This window comes from Lynx rufus, unplaced genomic scaffold, assembly GCF_022079265.1.
Source record: "Lynx rufus isolate CCGP_SWC_20201006 ecotype Redwood Valley unplaced genomic scaffold, mLynRuf1.p SCAF_24, whole genome shotgun sequence".
Taxonomy (NCBI): Eukaryota; Metazoa; Chordata; class Mammalia; order Carnivora; family Felidae; genus Lynx; species Lynx rufus.
In genome coordinates, this window is record NW_025814839.1 from 21857090 (window position 1) to 21872420 (window position 15331).

Here is a 15331-nt window from a genome sequence, read left to right on the forward strand (position 1 = left end):
AGTGATATTGTGCTGATGCTAACGTCCTGGTTTTGATAATGTGCTACTGCTCTAGGAGGTGTTTCCATTGCGGAAAACTGAGCAATGGGTACAACAGGACCTTTTTATTACAGTTTTTGCAACTTCTTGTGAACTGGGAATGATGTTTAAGAACAATTCAAGGCATCCGTTTCCTTCTACTTTTTAAAATGGGACTATTAAAACACTAACTAAACATTTGTTTATATTTACTTGTTTAATGTGTATTTATTTTTGAGAGAGAGAGCACAAGTAGGGGAGGGTCAGAGAGAGGGAGACAGAATTGGAAGCAGGCTCTAGGCTCTGAGCTGTCAGCAAAGAGCCCAACGCGGGGCTCAAAGCGGGGCTCAAACCCACGAACTGCGAGATCATGACCCTGGCCAAAGTCAGACCCTCGACCGACTGAGCCACCCAGGTGTCCCATAACATTAACTAAACGCTTAAAATTAACACACGGGCTCCAGTCATCAAGACAGTGTGGTATCAGCTAAAGATTTCTCATTACAGGGTGGTATTAGATGAACGGAATGGAATGGAGAATCCACGCTAATATGCCCACCTGAGTGCTGACAAGGGCGCAAAAGCCAGTCAAGAGAGGAAGGCCAGCCTTTCCACCAAACCGTGCTGGAGCAACCAGGCATCATAGGCCAAAAAATGAATCTTGACCTAAACCACTCACTGGATCCAAAAATGAGCTCAACACGGATCACAGACCTAAATTTAAAATGCACAACTACAGAACTTGATAAAACTTTGAGAAAAGAAACATAGGAGAAACTCTCTGGGATCTAGGGCTAAACATAAAGTTCTTCAACCTGACACCAAAAGCACAATGTATATGAGGAAAAACTGATAAACTGAACCTCATCAAAAATTTCAACATTTGTTCTGTACAAGATCTCATTAGGAGGATGAAAGACAAGGGGCACCCGGGTGGCTCAGTCAGTTAAGCGTCTGACTTCGGCTCAGGGCATGATCTCACGGTTCGTGGGTTCGAGCCCCATGCCGGGCTCTGTGCTGATGGCGTGAGGCCTGCTTGGGATTCTCTCTCTCCCTCTCTCTGCCCCTTGCTCGCTTGCTCTCTCTTTCTCTCTCCCAAAAATAAATAAATAAACTTAAAAAAATTACTAAAATCAAAAGAGGGTGAAAAGACAAGACAGACTGGGGAGAAAATATTTGCAAACCATTCACCCAGCAAGGAATAAGTATCAAGAACATATGAAGAGCTCCCAAGTGCAACAGTAAAAACCCAAACGATTCACTTAGAAAAAAGACACGAACGGACATTTCATCAAAGATACGCAGATGACGATAAGCATACAATGCAAAAACGTGCAGTATCACCAGTCATTTGGGAGATGCAAACTAAAATCACAATGACGCATCATTTACCCCTTGCCTGAGTGGCCGACATAAAAAATAGTGACAGGACTAAACCTCGGTGAGGATGCAGGCGTGGGTCGCTCATATACTGCTGGTGGGAATATAAAATGGTGCAGCCACTGCAGAAGCTTGGCAGTCTCTTACAAAACTGAACAAGCACGCCACGTGCCCCAGCAACTGTCATCTTGAACGTTTAATGGCACCTTATGCTCAAGGGAAAACACGAACGTTCACAGCAGCTTTATTTGTAAAGCTCAAACCGGGAAACGACCCACCTATCCATCAACAGGTGGATCGTCAAACATCCATACCATGGAACACCATAGAACACTTGGCCATGAAAAGGATAGATTGCCAGAGGAGTGTGCTGAGTGAAAAAGTTCATCCCAAAACGTTATATACCATATACTATAGGATTCCATGTATATATGTTCTGGAAATGACAAAACTACAGGAACGAAGAACGTTCTGGTAATGTTGTCAGGTGTTATTAGGCGGGCAGGGAGAACGGAGAGGCTGTGGCCACAAAAGGGCAACAGGAGGACCCTGGTAGCATCAGAAAATGTTCAGTTTGTTGACCATGAGAGTGATACACAAACTTACTCATGTGATAAAATGTGGAGAGCTACACACACACACACACACACACACAAATGTCAATGCCCCGGTTGTGATATTATAGTTTTGTAAGATGCTACCGTTGGGAGAAATCAGATAAATCCTTCTGTATTATTTCTTATAGCTGTACGTGAATCTATAATTCTCTCAAAATAAAGTTTATTTTACACAATGGCATCTGTGGCTTGTGTTGTATTTCTACCAGACAGCACTGCCCTGGAGCTTCCTGGGTCCCCCATGTTCCCCTGTGCCATCTTGGTCCAACGTGGAACCAGAGCACCTCCATCCCCACAGTACCCAGCTCCTTTTGTTGCCAAAGACCCCACTGCCCATCAGGTGTAACCAACCTCCTTCCTTTCTGTTTCTGTCATCCCGAACTGGTAGTGGCCCAGGAGGAAGGGCCACACGGCCTTGCGGATCTCCGGCTGGATGCCTCCATAGTAGATGAGGCGTAGAAGCTCCTGTTCCTCGTAACTCTGTGGTAGGTGGGAGGAAATAAAGGGTCTGGTCAACAGGAAAGGTGGGCTCTGTGACTTGACAGTCCCACTTCTCAGACCTGGTCCTTAGAGATCATGGTGTGAACAAACAAAGCCGTATGTTCTGGGATATCCATCATGGCATCATATGAGAAAGCAAAACCCTGGAAATCCCCCAACTGCCTGCCGACAGGGGTGGGGGGGTGGGGAACGGGGCATCCCTACACAGGAATACCAACAGAGAGTAAAAAGGGCGGAAGGTGCATCCATGAGAACGTCAACAAAAAGATGTTTGATGTATATTGTTAAGTGGAAAAAAACAAGGTGGAGAATATATCTAATGTGAGCCCATTTTTACAAAAAAAAAAAAAAAAAGGCCAGTATACAATGAATTAACATTTGTACTTAGCTTTTAGTCAATTTCGTGCATTGTGTTTATTTGGCCATACCATCTCAAAGTTATTAACCTTGACTCAGATCAGAGAAAATTGTTTAAAAGCAAATCAATCCAAAATGAACATTTCCAGCTGGTTCTTCATGCACTAGTAACTTCTGTGCACACGAGAATAACTTTAACAACTGTTTGCTGTATTGTCAAATAGGTTTGCCCTCTTTTTAAAACTCATATTCAGGCAAAGGCTTTGCAGTTATAATTAGTCACACTGAGGGGACCAGCAGGTCCCATCTGTGTGTGTGTGTGTGTGTGTGTGTGTGTGTGTAAAACGCCAATGCCTGCTTTTTGAAAAGCCACTCTGAAGGGCAGCAAGGTCCAGTTTCCTCCCATCTCTTTACTGTACATTCTAAAATTACAAGCATATTTCACATTTTTAAGTAGGCTCTACACCCAGCATGGGGCTTAAGCTCACGACCTTGAGATCAAGAGCCCCATGCTCTACCAACCGAGCCAGACAAGTGCCCCACAGATTTCCCATCTTAATGCTAGTCTTAGATGTACCTCACCACAATGGCAAAACCAGCCACTCTTTTGTCTCTGTTGGAAATTTTAATTCACGTTCTGCCGACAGCCTTGTCAAAGCAGTTTAAAGATCAGACAACTATTTGTGGCTGAGGCTGTAAATGCTTCATTGAAAATCCACCTGCTCGGGTCCTGGGGCCCACAGCTGGACTCCATTTCCCAGCCTCCTTTGCAGTTGGATGTGGCCATGTGACTAGGTTCTGGCCAATGGGATGAGATAGGATGTGATACAAGCCATTTCCAGGCCAGAGCTTTGAAGAAGCAGGTGTATTCCCTTCAGACTATGTATTTCTGCTCCGCTGCCTGGAGGCAGATGACTATGAGGCCCCCGGGAGGATGGTGGGGCCACAAGAATGAAAGACTCTTGAGCCCCTGGAGGGAGGACAGATGCCCACCCACCAGGAATGCCCACTGAGGACTGAAGAGTGAGCAAGAAATACACCCCATGATGTCAAGCAACTGAAGTAGTTACTGTATTGGTTACTGCAGCTCAGTCCACCCGAATGCAATAATGCAACCAAGAAGGGTAAAAACATGGCCAGTTTGCGAAACTGTTGCAAAAGTGTTAGACAAAAAATACTCACTTTTGACTAATCCATCTTTTCAACCAACTTGTCCTTAGACTAGCACCTCCCAAACTGGGGAGATCACTAGAAGCATTTGGGGAACTTTCAAAAACAGAAATTCTTGGGCTCCACTCCCAGGGATGCTAAATCAGTAAAGCTGGAGTGGAGCCCAGAAGTCTACAAATCTTTTGAATTCCTCAGGAAATGTGCACTCTCCCAGGCCAGCTGGGATTATGAGCACTAGGACTTTTTGGGAAAGTAAACCGGCACATCTATTTAAATTTTAAATGCATATCAATCAATTTTATTTCTAGGAATCTACTCTCGAAATAAAAGCACTAGTCAGAATTATATGTGCTTATAAAGATGTCGACTGAAGCCCTATTTGAAATAATTTTTAAAAAGAGAAAGAGCCCAGGGGCGCCTGAGTGGCTCAGTTAAACGTCCGACTTTAGCTCAGGTCATGATCTCGCGGTTCACGGGTTTGAGCCCCACATCGGGCTCTGTGCTGACAGCTCAGAGTGTGCTTCAGATTCTGTGTTTCCCTCTCTCTCTCTGCCCTTCCCCTGCTCACACTCTCTCAAGAATGAATAAACGTTTAAAAAAAAATTTAAAAAAATAAAAAGAGAAAGAGCCCAGCTGTCTATCACTAGGGGAAGATCTGAATAAAGTATGGTCTACTCATCAACGAAGTGCGAAGGTTCTAACGTTCAACATTTCGCCTAGAGATCTGAAAGACATCTTTGCTATAAAATGAAGCTGTTGCTTAAAATACAAACTCAATGTCACCTCATTTTTTTTTTGTTACCTCATTTTTAAAAAAATAAGAATTACAGGGGCACCAGGGTGGCTCAGTCAGTGAAGTGTCCGACTCTTGGTTTTGGCTCAGGTCATGATCTCACAGTTCATTTAGGAACATTTAGAAACTGTTCCATATGCTCTCCCCCCTCCCCCTCCCCCCCACCCAGTTTCTTGAGAGCCATAAGCCTATCAGCCTAGCCAAGGTTCTGGGAAGTTCTGCAGGATACAGAAAAGCTGACCCCTCTCGTTTCCCAAGCTATTTGACTGTGAAACTTTTTTCACACATAAACATCTTCCTTGCAGGGATGTTTGCCTTCTAGTAAGAAAACCTTAGAGATGCGTTTCCAGGTGAAATATCTGATGGGAGGATTCTCAGGTCGTGAGGCCAAGTGGAAGGGTTCTGCACGCTGGGGGGCGGTTTTCTGGGCCCAGCTGCCTCCTCTGACTTAGCTACCATCCTCCTAAGTAGCTAAGTAGTTTCAACCTTCCTGCGGAAGAGACTTACTGCACCTCGTGCAGCACTGTGCATATGTGTGATGCTTAATAAATCCTTGGTGACAGATTCTTTACTCCTTCCAGGAGAGGACGTGTACACTCCAGCCTCCTGGATCCTCACACCCATGGGCAGAAGGGGGCCGTGGGTTTTAGCACTCTCAAGAAGGGCGGGGCCTTTAGGTGGGGTACGCAGACCACCCCTAAGGTGTCACAGCCGCCTTGAGTCCCCACAAGCAGGTGGGTTCATTGCTCAGATGACAAGACGGTCCCCCCAAGGGCTCTGCCCCACTGCAGGCAGAGCCAGGCCAAGCCTTACTGTGCTGTCCTGAAGGTACTGCTCCCAGATCCTGGCCGTCAGCCCATGTCCGGCATCACAGGGCAAGTCTGGAGACACGATCATGTGATTGACCAGGGCTGACAGGTGGGTCCTCACAGTGGACAGGTGTCTGCAGTAGGCAAGCCCTGGCGAGGGAAGGAGGGAGGGAAAGTGCCATCATCCACCATCCAGCCTGCCTTGCCTTGTCTCATGGATCTCAAAGCGCTGCCCCACCCTGCAATCCTAGTGAACCCTCATGACGCAGAAAGTCCCATCATCCTTCTCTTCCAGATGAGGAAGGCGAGGCTCGGAGGGGTGAAGTCACTTGCTGGCTTGACTGCTTAATAGTTCTGTGAGCCTAGGGAAGTCGGTCACCTTTCTCAGCCCAGGCCAGGGTGCCATTACCTCCTCTACCCGGAAGCCAAGGCATTTAATCCATGGGCAGGAGGCAGACAAGGGGCAGGCAGGAAGGAGGCAGGGACTCCACATGCTCTCCAGGCCTCTGGGTGCCTCCGATCCGTACAAGAGAGAAAGAGAATGGCAGAGGTGGGCAGCTCTTGTTCACAGTGCAGCTAGATAAAGAAGGCCCTGGGAGATGCGCCTGGTTTGCTTTCAAAGATGGCCCTGCACTCTCATCGAATGCCTGCCAACCTGCCACCCTTCGTCCGCTCCACCCTGGGCACCTGGAGGGCACAGTGCCTGGTACACAGGAGGCACTCAGCAAATGACAGCTTGTGTTTGCTCTGACCATGCCCCCTCCCTTTGGCTGTCCCCTATCAACTCCTGGAGAGGACCCTGGGCTTTCTGGAGCCTGAGGACTCGCCCCTCCCAGCAATGAGGAGGAGAAGGAGGAGGAGGAGGAGGAGGAGGAGGAGGAGGAGGAAGAGGAAGAGGAGGAGAAGGATTAGAAAGAGGGGAAGGAGGGGGAGGAGGGTGAAGAGAGGCAGGAGGAGGGGGAGGAGAGGGAGGAGGAAGGGGAGGAGGAGAGGGAAGGGAGAAAGGAGGAGAAAGAGGGGGAGGAGGAGAGGGGAGGGGAGGGAGGAGGAGGAGGGAGGGAGAGGAGGAAGGAAGAGGAGGGGAGGAAGGAGGAAGAGGGGAGGGAGGAGGAGAAGGAGGAGGAGGAGGAGGAGGAAGAGGAGGAGAAGGATTAAAAAGAGGAGAAGGAGGGGGAGGAGGGTGAAGAGAGGCAGGAGGAGGGGGAGGAGAGGGAGGAGGAAGGGGAGGAGGAGAGGGAGGGTAGGAAGGAGGAGGAGGAGGAGGAGAAGGATTAGAAAGAAGAGAAGGAGGGGGAGGAGGGTGAAGAGAGGCAGGAGGAGGGGGAGGAGAGGGAGGAGGAAGGGGAGGAGGAGAGGGAGGGTAGGAAGGAGGAGGAGGAGGAGAAGGATTAGAAAGAAGAGAAGGAGGGGGAGAAGGGTGAAGAGAGGCAGGAGGAGGGGGAAGAGAGGGAGGAGGAAGGGGAGGAGTAGAGGGAGGGGTAGGAAGGAGGATGAGGAAGAGGAGGAGAAGGATTAGAAAGAGGGGTAGGAGGGGGAGGAGGGTGAAGAGAGGCAGGAGGAGGGGGGGAGAGGGAGGAGGAAGGGGAGGAGTAGAGGGAGGGGAGGAAGGAGGAGGAGGGGGGAGGAGGAGAGGGAGGGGAGAAAGGAGGAGAAAGGGGGAGAGGAGAGGGAGGGGAGGGAGGAGGAGGAGGGGGGAGGAGGAGGAGGAAGGGAGGGAGGGAGAGGAGGAAGGAAGGGGAGGGGAAGAAGGAGGAGGAGGGAGGGAGGGAAGAAATGAGGGGAGGAGGTGGGGGAAGGGGAGGAGGGGGAGGGGAAGGAGGGGGAGGGGAAGGAGGGGGAGGGGAAGGAGGGGCAGGGGGGAGGGGGAGGAAGGGGAGGAGGAGATGGCTAACACTGACACACGCATACACTACGTGCCAGGGAGCTGCCAGAGCTCCCATAATGCAACTCATTAAATTCTCACAACAGTATGAGGCAGGTACTCCTATCTTCTCCATCTTACAGATGAAGAAACTGAGGCACAGACTGCTCGTGTCACCTGCCCAGGTCACATCACCGGGAAGTGCAGAGATGGAATCTGAACCCCAGCTGCCCAGCGCCAGAACTTGGGCTCTCAACCACCATCAGGGATGAGCCATGGCACGCGACAACATTGTTCAAGATCCATCTTGACCCTCGACCCTTTCTCCAGGAAGCTTTTCCATTTGGGTTCCATAAACATGTGTCCACGCTCCCCTGGCTCCCAGCCAGGCCCTGCATCAGGCACTGGGGATGGGTGATAACAGAACAGGCAAAAACCTTGATCCTGCGAGCTCATGTTCTCCCCGCCTCTCCAGGCGCGGGGGGGACATGGCCTGAGCTGCTATTCCGCAGGCCATGCAGGACATAGTAACACTTTTCTGGAATCCCTGAAAATACGTGTTTTATCTCCCCCATCTAGGCTGGGAGGCTGGGGAAATAAAATGTGCTAAGAATCACAGCAGAATGAAAAACAAAAAAAATCAGGCTTTGTGGTCAGTGGGTTAGGCTTGAGCTCTGGCTGTGTCATGTATTAGCAGTGTGACCTTGGACAAGTTACCGTGCCTCCCTGTGCCTTAGTTTCCTCATTTGTTAAACAGAAACCATCGGAATGCCTGTATTTAAATTTTCATTTTTAACTCCGTGGAAAGGAATCAGACCACCTGACTCTTCTGCACACAGGTGAGGGGAACCGACTTTTATTGAGCACCTAGGACGTGTCCTGCTAGGTGTTAGGGGCTCTATACATGCTTCTCCTTTAATCCTGAAAACAAGCCCTCTAAGGTGGGCACTGGGATGCGATGGTGACTAACCAGACCCCTGCCACTGAGAAGCCCCGTTGTTTGCTGTCCCCCCTCAGCACCTACAGACACAATTTGTCCTCAATCTCTAGATAAGGCTCAGAGAAGTGCATGTACCTACGCTAAAAACAGACACATTCAGGAAATAGGGGAGCAGAGGTTCACGTGCCAGAGCCAGGCACCTTCCCCTCACACTGCTGACATACAACAGGCATTTGATAAATGCCCCCAGAGACCACAATGGTAAGTAAAGCCAATACGCACATCCATAGAAGGCTCTGGAAAGGATCTGGTACTTCATATTGTCACAGAGGAGCTTCAGGGGAGCCCTGCAGGTGGAGGAAAAGACGACACTTAGGAAAGACCACACAGAGCCCAGGTTCCCTGGGGAAGCACAGCTTGTTGCCTGTAGGGAGCAGATTAAAACCAGTCAGTTAAGGGGACTGGAGGCGGGGGAACTATTATTTCTACCCATACAGCATCATTGCCACTTCCCCTAGTCTTTGGGGTCACTGCCTCCCCAACACTCTGGACTTACGGTTTGGATGAGGCTGATTCTACCCAGTACCTGACTCAGGTTGGAATCAAAGTCCTTGAATAAGAGGTGGTCACGTGATCCAACCTGAGCCAATGAGAATGAGCCCTGAGACTTTTGTTGGAACTACAGGGAAACAGACCCATTTTTCTCTGTTCAAGCTCCTAAGCCAGAGGGATATAGGACAGTGGCTGCTGGGATCCATTCTTCCCACTCCATAGGAAAGGCCTGCCTGAGAATGAAACCACCACAGAGGCAACCAGAGGCAAGAGTTGAAGAAACAGAGAGATTTCTGTTTTGAGCATCTGGAGCCAACCATGCCTGAAGTCACCACGCCTCTGGACTTCTCCATCCTGTTGCGATTTCCTTTCGTATTTGACCTAGTCTGAAGTGGTTTTTCAGTGACTTGCACCAAGAGTTCTGACTTCTCAAGTGGCCCAGCTGAACCAAACTGAGCCAAACTGCGATTCAGAGTCTGGCTGATGCCTCAGAGCTCCTCCTTGCGTGGGGGGGGGGGGGTTATGGGGGCTGTTTTGGCTGCAAGAGGAGAGGGGAGTAAGGCCCCAGTAGTGGTGGGGAAATCGAGGACTGCTGAAGGGAGTCCCTGCTTGCAGAGAACAGGATGGAGGAATAGTTGCATATTTTTCTCAGGACCTCCTGGGGGCCACCCAGCAAAACCCAGGGAGACAGGAAGGAGGCATGGTTAATGTCCTCCAGTTATACGCAGGGAGGCATTAAACACGAAAATAACCCTCACTGTACCCTCAGGTTGGTCGGGTGCAGACTTGCTCAGGTTACCAGGCATTTGTATCCCCATTCTGTGGAGGAGCAAACTGAGACATGTGTGCTTTGCATTAAGTAATATTTGGTGTCACCGGGCCCTTTAATGGGCAGCAAGCAGAGCCCAGAGCTGACCCAGGACAGACACATAGTACGCATGATAAATAAGCCTTTGCTGTAAGAAGCCACTGAGATAGCAGGACTGTTTGTTACTGCAACATAACCTTGTTTATCCTGACCGATACATGTAAGGAAGCTCCGCTAGCTAGGACTTCACAAGGCTAGCCTTTGACCCAGACCTGAGTGATTCCGTAGCCTACATCCCTCCTCTGAATTCAGCGCTGGGCAACAAACAGGTGCCTACAAATCTTCTGCAAATCTTTCCATTCCCTTGACCCGTGGCGTAAGCCCCTCATACCTCTCATGGTTGCAGCCATTGGTTGAGCCACCATCGGCGGAGCCACTCTGTGAACAGGATGAGCAGGAGGATTTCCGGGGGCTGGGTTGCCATAAGGGTGGTAGGTTGCTCACGGAGACATCCATCAGGTCCTGGGGGGCTGTGGTGGATAGAAGGGATGGGGCAAGAGCCCCAGTTAAATCTATGTGGGTCACGGAAACCTTACCCCGAAGCAAGCAGCTCGCCCCTAGGCCAGCACAGGGATAGGGAAAGACTCTGAATGTGACAGCCAGAAACAGCGACCCCAATCATTATCTGACCCAGATAATGGCCTTTGAGCCCACCTGATCCAATGAAAGCCACCAGCAAGATTTGGGGCCCTTACCAGATGGGAAGTAAAGAAAGGAAGAAAAAGGAAGAAGGCGGGGTGGGGGGGGAGAGTGAGGATAGAAAGAGAGACAGAGAGAGAGAGAGAGAGCACACGCCAAGAGCCAAGAAAATAGACCCAGTGCCACAGCAGGCCAAGCCTCACCATGTTGTCATTCAGCTGTCCTTATAGGAGACTGACAAGAAGGAAGAGGGGCCTGCTGGGGGTTTCTGGGCAAGGCTGATGATCCTGAGTCCCCTGGGGTAGACTCTCTGGGAGAGAGGATCTCTAGCGGGGAGGCAGAAGGGAGCCTAACTCAACAGATGAGGCAGGGCACCCAAGGGCAAGGGACCCAGCAGAGGCCCCGCTGATGAGGTTGTCTGCACTGTCCATCAGCCTGAGCCATACAGCTGTTCCATCAACGGGTCTCAAGCAGGCTGGCGACCGCCACCCAGCATCACGCTTGCTGAAAAGCCACATGCCAGTGTCCCACCCCGATCTACTGATTTAAAACCTGCTAGAGAGAGAGCCCTTAAGTCTGTATATCAAAAACAATTTTGATAACAGCAGCCACATTCGAGAACCAAGAGAGCATGACTGATCTCCTAACACTTGGATATTGGAGAGTCCTGAGCACTTAGATTTTCCCTCACTGCCTCCTTTCCCAGCTCCATGGAAACCGTGGCATCTGCGGGGCTGCAGGACCAACACGACAGTGACACATGCGTTACAATTTCTGTCGTTAATTTCCTAGCTTCGTGACAGCTCCAGACAGGTGCAAAAATATTATTTTCTCAAGGACAGGGCTCGGTAAACATTTTCCGTCAAGGACCAGGCAGTCAGCATTTTAGGGATTATGAACCATTTGGCTGCGATCACAGCCACTCAACTCTGCCTTCAGAATGCAAAAATAGCCATGCTCAAGATGCAAAGACATGAGCCCGGGTGTGTTCCAATAAAACTTTATTTATGGACACTGAAACCTGAATTTCAGATCATTTTCACATGTCACAAATATTACTCTTTTGATTTTTATCGATTAATAAAAATATGTGGAAACCATTCTTAGCTCATGGGCTGCACAAAATGAGGCTGGCTCCGGCCTGTGGGCCCTAGTTTGCCTAGGAGATTAAGAAGGGTTCACATCGACCCCACCAGCCACGCCTCCTCAAGGATGACGGGTAATCCCTGGCCTCTTCCCTTGGGCTGCAAGGTCGGGGGGAGGGGAATGGTTGCCGAGCCCACGCTACTTGTCATCAGCGCTCAGTATTCGACAGGGCCCAGCCCTACCCACTGACAGTATAGAAAGCTGTCTTCACAATGTCACATAGAAAGCTCTTCCCCAAGCTGACTCACAGATGAGCTGGCCAAGAAAGCACAGTGAGCCCCTGTAAAATGTTCTAGAAAAGTGTCCCCAGTTCTCTGCTTCCCTGATCGGTTTCAGCAAGCTGTGGCAAGGCTGCCTGCACCCCAGCCCCTCGCACTCCACAGGCATCACCAATGGATCCCTTCACCACGGAACCCCTGACATCCCGCACCGGGGAGGCTGGACAGCGTGAGGGCATCGGTCTGTCTCCCGCTTCCCTCGTTGGGACCAAGACTCAAATGACAACATGGCAGAGGTGGCCGGCACCCAGCCCCAGGGTGGGAGTAGCCCAGACGTTACTGGGGGGCTGCTGCTTCGGACCCGGCATGGGGAAGGTGGCGTCCCATCTGGCTCGCGCCCACTGACTGCCCCTGGCCACCACTAGCACCGACCGGCCGGCAGGAACCACCATCCAGGCAAGGCTCACGGAGACTGGGGGAGTGCTGCCCAAGCAGTCGGGAGCAACTTGAGACACAAAACAGAAAGCACCAGTGAAACGGAATGTCCGCGGTGGGCAGAACACTGACACAGGCGAAGAGCCAATTCCTCAGGGCTGAACCTCTCCCCTGCCCTGCTCCACACGGCTCCGTGTTTATAAAGTGCCTACTATGTGCTGGCTGCTGTGCAGGCACAGGATTGCCCTATCGTCCTCAATCGCCCCGTGAGGGAGGCCTCTCTTCTCCCATTCTGCAGAAGGGGAAACTGAGGCTCGGAATGAGCCCCAGCCCCAGCCCCAGCGGGTGGTAACTGGCATAACATTCCTTTCTGACTGAGGTCCCCCTCTCTTTCCGCCAACAACAGCTTTCACCTACTGAGTGCAAGTACTACCACTATCCCCTTTTGCAGATTCGGGAACTGAGTCACGGAGCATGGAAGCAGCATGCCCAAGACCGTCCAGCTAACAAACGGTGGGGCTGGGATTCCAACCCAGGGTGTCAGACCCCAAGATCCTATTCAATAGTCTCTCAACCGACATTCCCCCGACACCACCCTTGCTCTAGACCAGCAGCTGTCCACTGGGGCAATTTTGGCACCTTGAGGCCATCTGGCGATGTCTGGAGACATTTTTGGTTGTCACGACCTGGGAATTTGCTAGATGCTGCTGGCATCTATCTAGTGGGTAGACGACAGGGATAATGCACCAGACCCCCCACCCCCACCCCACCAAACACGCAATTATTCAGCCCAAAATATCAACAGTGCCGAGGCTGAGAAACCCTGCCCTAGACCAGCTCTGTTCAACAGGAATCCAACCTGAGCCACATGCTTACTTCAGAAGTTTCTAGAAGCTGCACTAAAGGGGGGGACCAGATGAAATCAATTTCAACAATAACTTCTGTTTAACTCAGTATATCCGTAATGTTACCATTTTAACGTGTAATCGATATAAAATTACTGAGGAGATATTTTATATTTCTGTTGGTTGTTGTAAGTCTTCAGGATGCAGTGTGTATTTGACACTTAAGGCACAGCTCCATCCGAACTAGATGCATTTCAAGCGCTCGGGAGGCATGCGTGGCTCACGCCTGCCATCACAGACGGCATAGACAGTCTCAGCAACACAGGAGAATGGAAAGGCCCTCTTCTGACTCCGAAACGGGCTCAATGTTTCAGAACTGGTCTCTGCCTCCTCTGTGCACAAGGACCACGAGACGAGGCAAGAAGACACTGAAAGGGGGTTTAGAACCATCTATGGCCACATCATCCTGCCCACAGGGCAAAACTCTTCTCCCTTATTATTGAAGGCAGGCATCTGCAAACTTTTTCTATAGAGGGCCAGATATGTAAATATTTTTGGCATTGTGGGCCTACAGTCTTGGTTACAATGATCTCACTCTGCTGCTGTGGTGTGAAAGCAGCCATGGACACGCTGTCTGTGAATGCGTGTGACCGTGTTCCAATAAAACTTTATTTACAAAAACAGGCAGTGGGCCGAATTTGGACCACAGGAAGGAGTCTGCCCATTTCTGATTTAGGCACTTCTTCAGAAAGGACTTCATTGTCCTCAAAGGTGAAAACCATAGCTCTGGGACTCAGGCCCCTGAGAAAATCAACCAAGCAGGGGGCACCATTTCCACGTGGGCTGAATCTGACTGAGCCTGGGCATGAAGGGGGTGAAACCAGTGTCAACCGATCCTGGTCAAAAACAATCTGCATGGAGTGGTTGTGAGAGGTACAAGCTCTGGAGCCAGGACACCTGGGTTCAAATCCCAACCACGCCGAGGATTAGCTGTGTGGCTCTGGACCAGTTTCTTAACCTTTCTGTGCTTCAGCTTCCTCTTCTGAAAAGTAGGCGATGGTGAACACAGTGGCACCTGCCTAGGAGGGCCGTGGTGAGGATTAGCATTGCGTTAGGTGCCTGATACATCATCACACTGACTCCTCAGAATATGACCCTGGGTGGGGAGGGTCTGTAGAATGTCTCCCCATTCTACAGACAAGGAAATGAGGTCTGGAGAGGGCAAGTCACTTGGCCATGCTGCAGTGGCGGAGAGGTGAATGCAGTGATGTGTGCTTTACTCAGCCAAGAGCCCTTTTGCTCCCAGATGACACTCAGCAACGTCTGGGGACATTTCCGGTTGTCACAGCTTGGTGGTGGGGGAGGGGGCAGATTTGCTGCTTGGCCATTAGTAGCGGGAGACCAGGGATGGCACTCAACATCCTACAAGGCACATGACACCCCCCCACCCCAAGAATTATTCCATCTACAACATCGGCAGCGCTATGAGTGAGAAGCTTTGATATAAATAGAGTTCACTGGGGTTTCCTCATGGGCAGATGAGAATTCAAGTGCCGGGAGTCTATCTGGGAGATGTTTCCAAGAAGCATGGGTAGGCGAAGTGACACGAGAAGGCAGAGCAAAGGGCTGGTTACCGCTCAGGTTACCACTATGGGCAACTGGTGCTTGATCTCCTGGGGGGCAGGGGGCGCTCTGGGAGACATGCAGACATGCATGTCAGAGCTTTCTTACCGGGGTGGGGGGTGAGGGAGCCGGGGCGTTTATACACTAATTCCTGCCAGTCGTTGGCTGAAGGCTGCTCCAGGGAGGATCCTGGTTCCTGGACACCTCTACCCCACCCCCACCCACAGGCAGAAGGGACCCTCAGGCAGAGAGACACTAGGATGGGAGTCGACAGGAGAGCCCGCAAGGAAGGGTGTGGGTGGGCACTGCCAGCGTCTGTTCTGCTGGCACACGGAGAGCCCCAACACGCTAACATGGACACTTCCCAAGCAAGTAAGACCTCCGGCACCCAGCCTGGCTCCCAGCAGAGCCTACAAACTATATGTTGGATGAGCCTCTCTGCGGAGCAGAGACAGGGCTTCCCGGGAAGGCAGACAGGGGGCATCTGGCCCCTCTGATCATTCGGCTCTTGGGGGTGCTGTATGAGCCTGGTACCACTGACAGGCTGGGACGGCTCTAG

General features: G+C 50.8%; 1 protein-coding gene across 1 annotated transcript in view; it reads right to left on the bottom strand.

Annotated features, from left to right (window-relative positions):
• SGSM1 (small G protein signaling modulator 1) overlaps nucleotides 1-15331 on the bottom strand; it is a 64570-nt gene that overhangs the window by 26351 nt on the left and 22888 nt on the right. Inside the window, exons 11-14 of the mRNA XM_047088363.1 lie at nucleotides 10198-10336; nucleotides 8729-8793; nucleotides 5650-5795; nucleotides 2367-2495 (exon numbers count right to left, since the gene is read on the bottom strand). Coding sequence (XP_046944319.1) covers nucleotides 2367-2495; nucleotides 5650-5795; nucleotides 8729-8793; nucleotides 10198-10336 — 479 coding nt within the window. The remainder of the gene's footprint in view (nucleotides 1-2366; nucleotides 2496-5649; nucleotides 5796-8728; nucleotides 8794-10197; nucleotides 10337-15331) is intronic.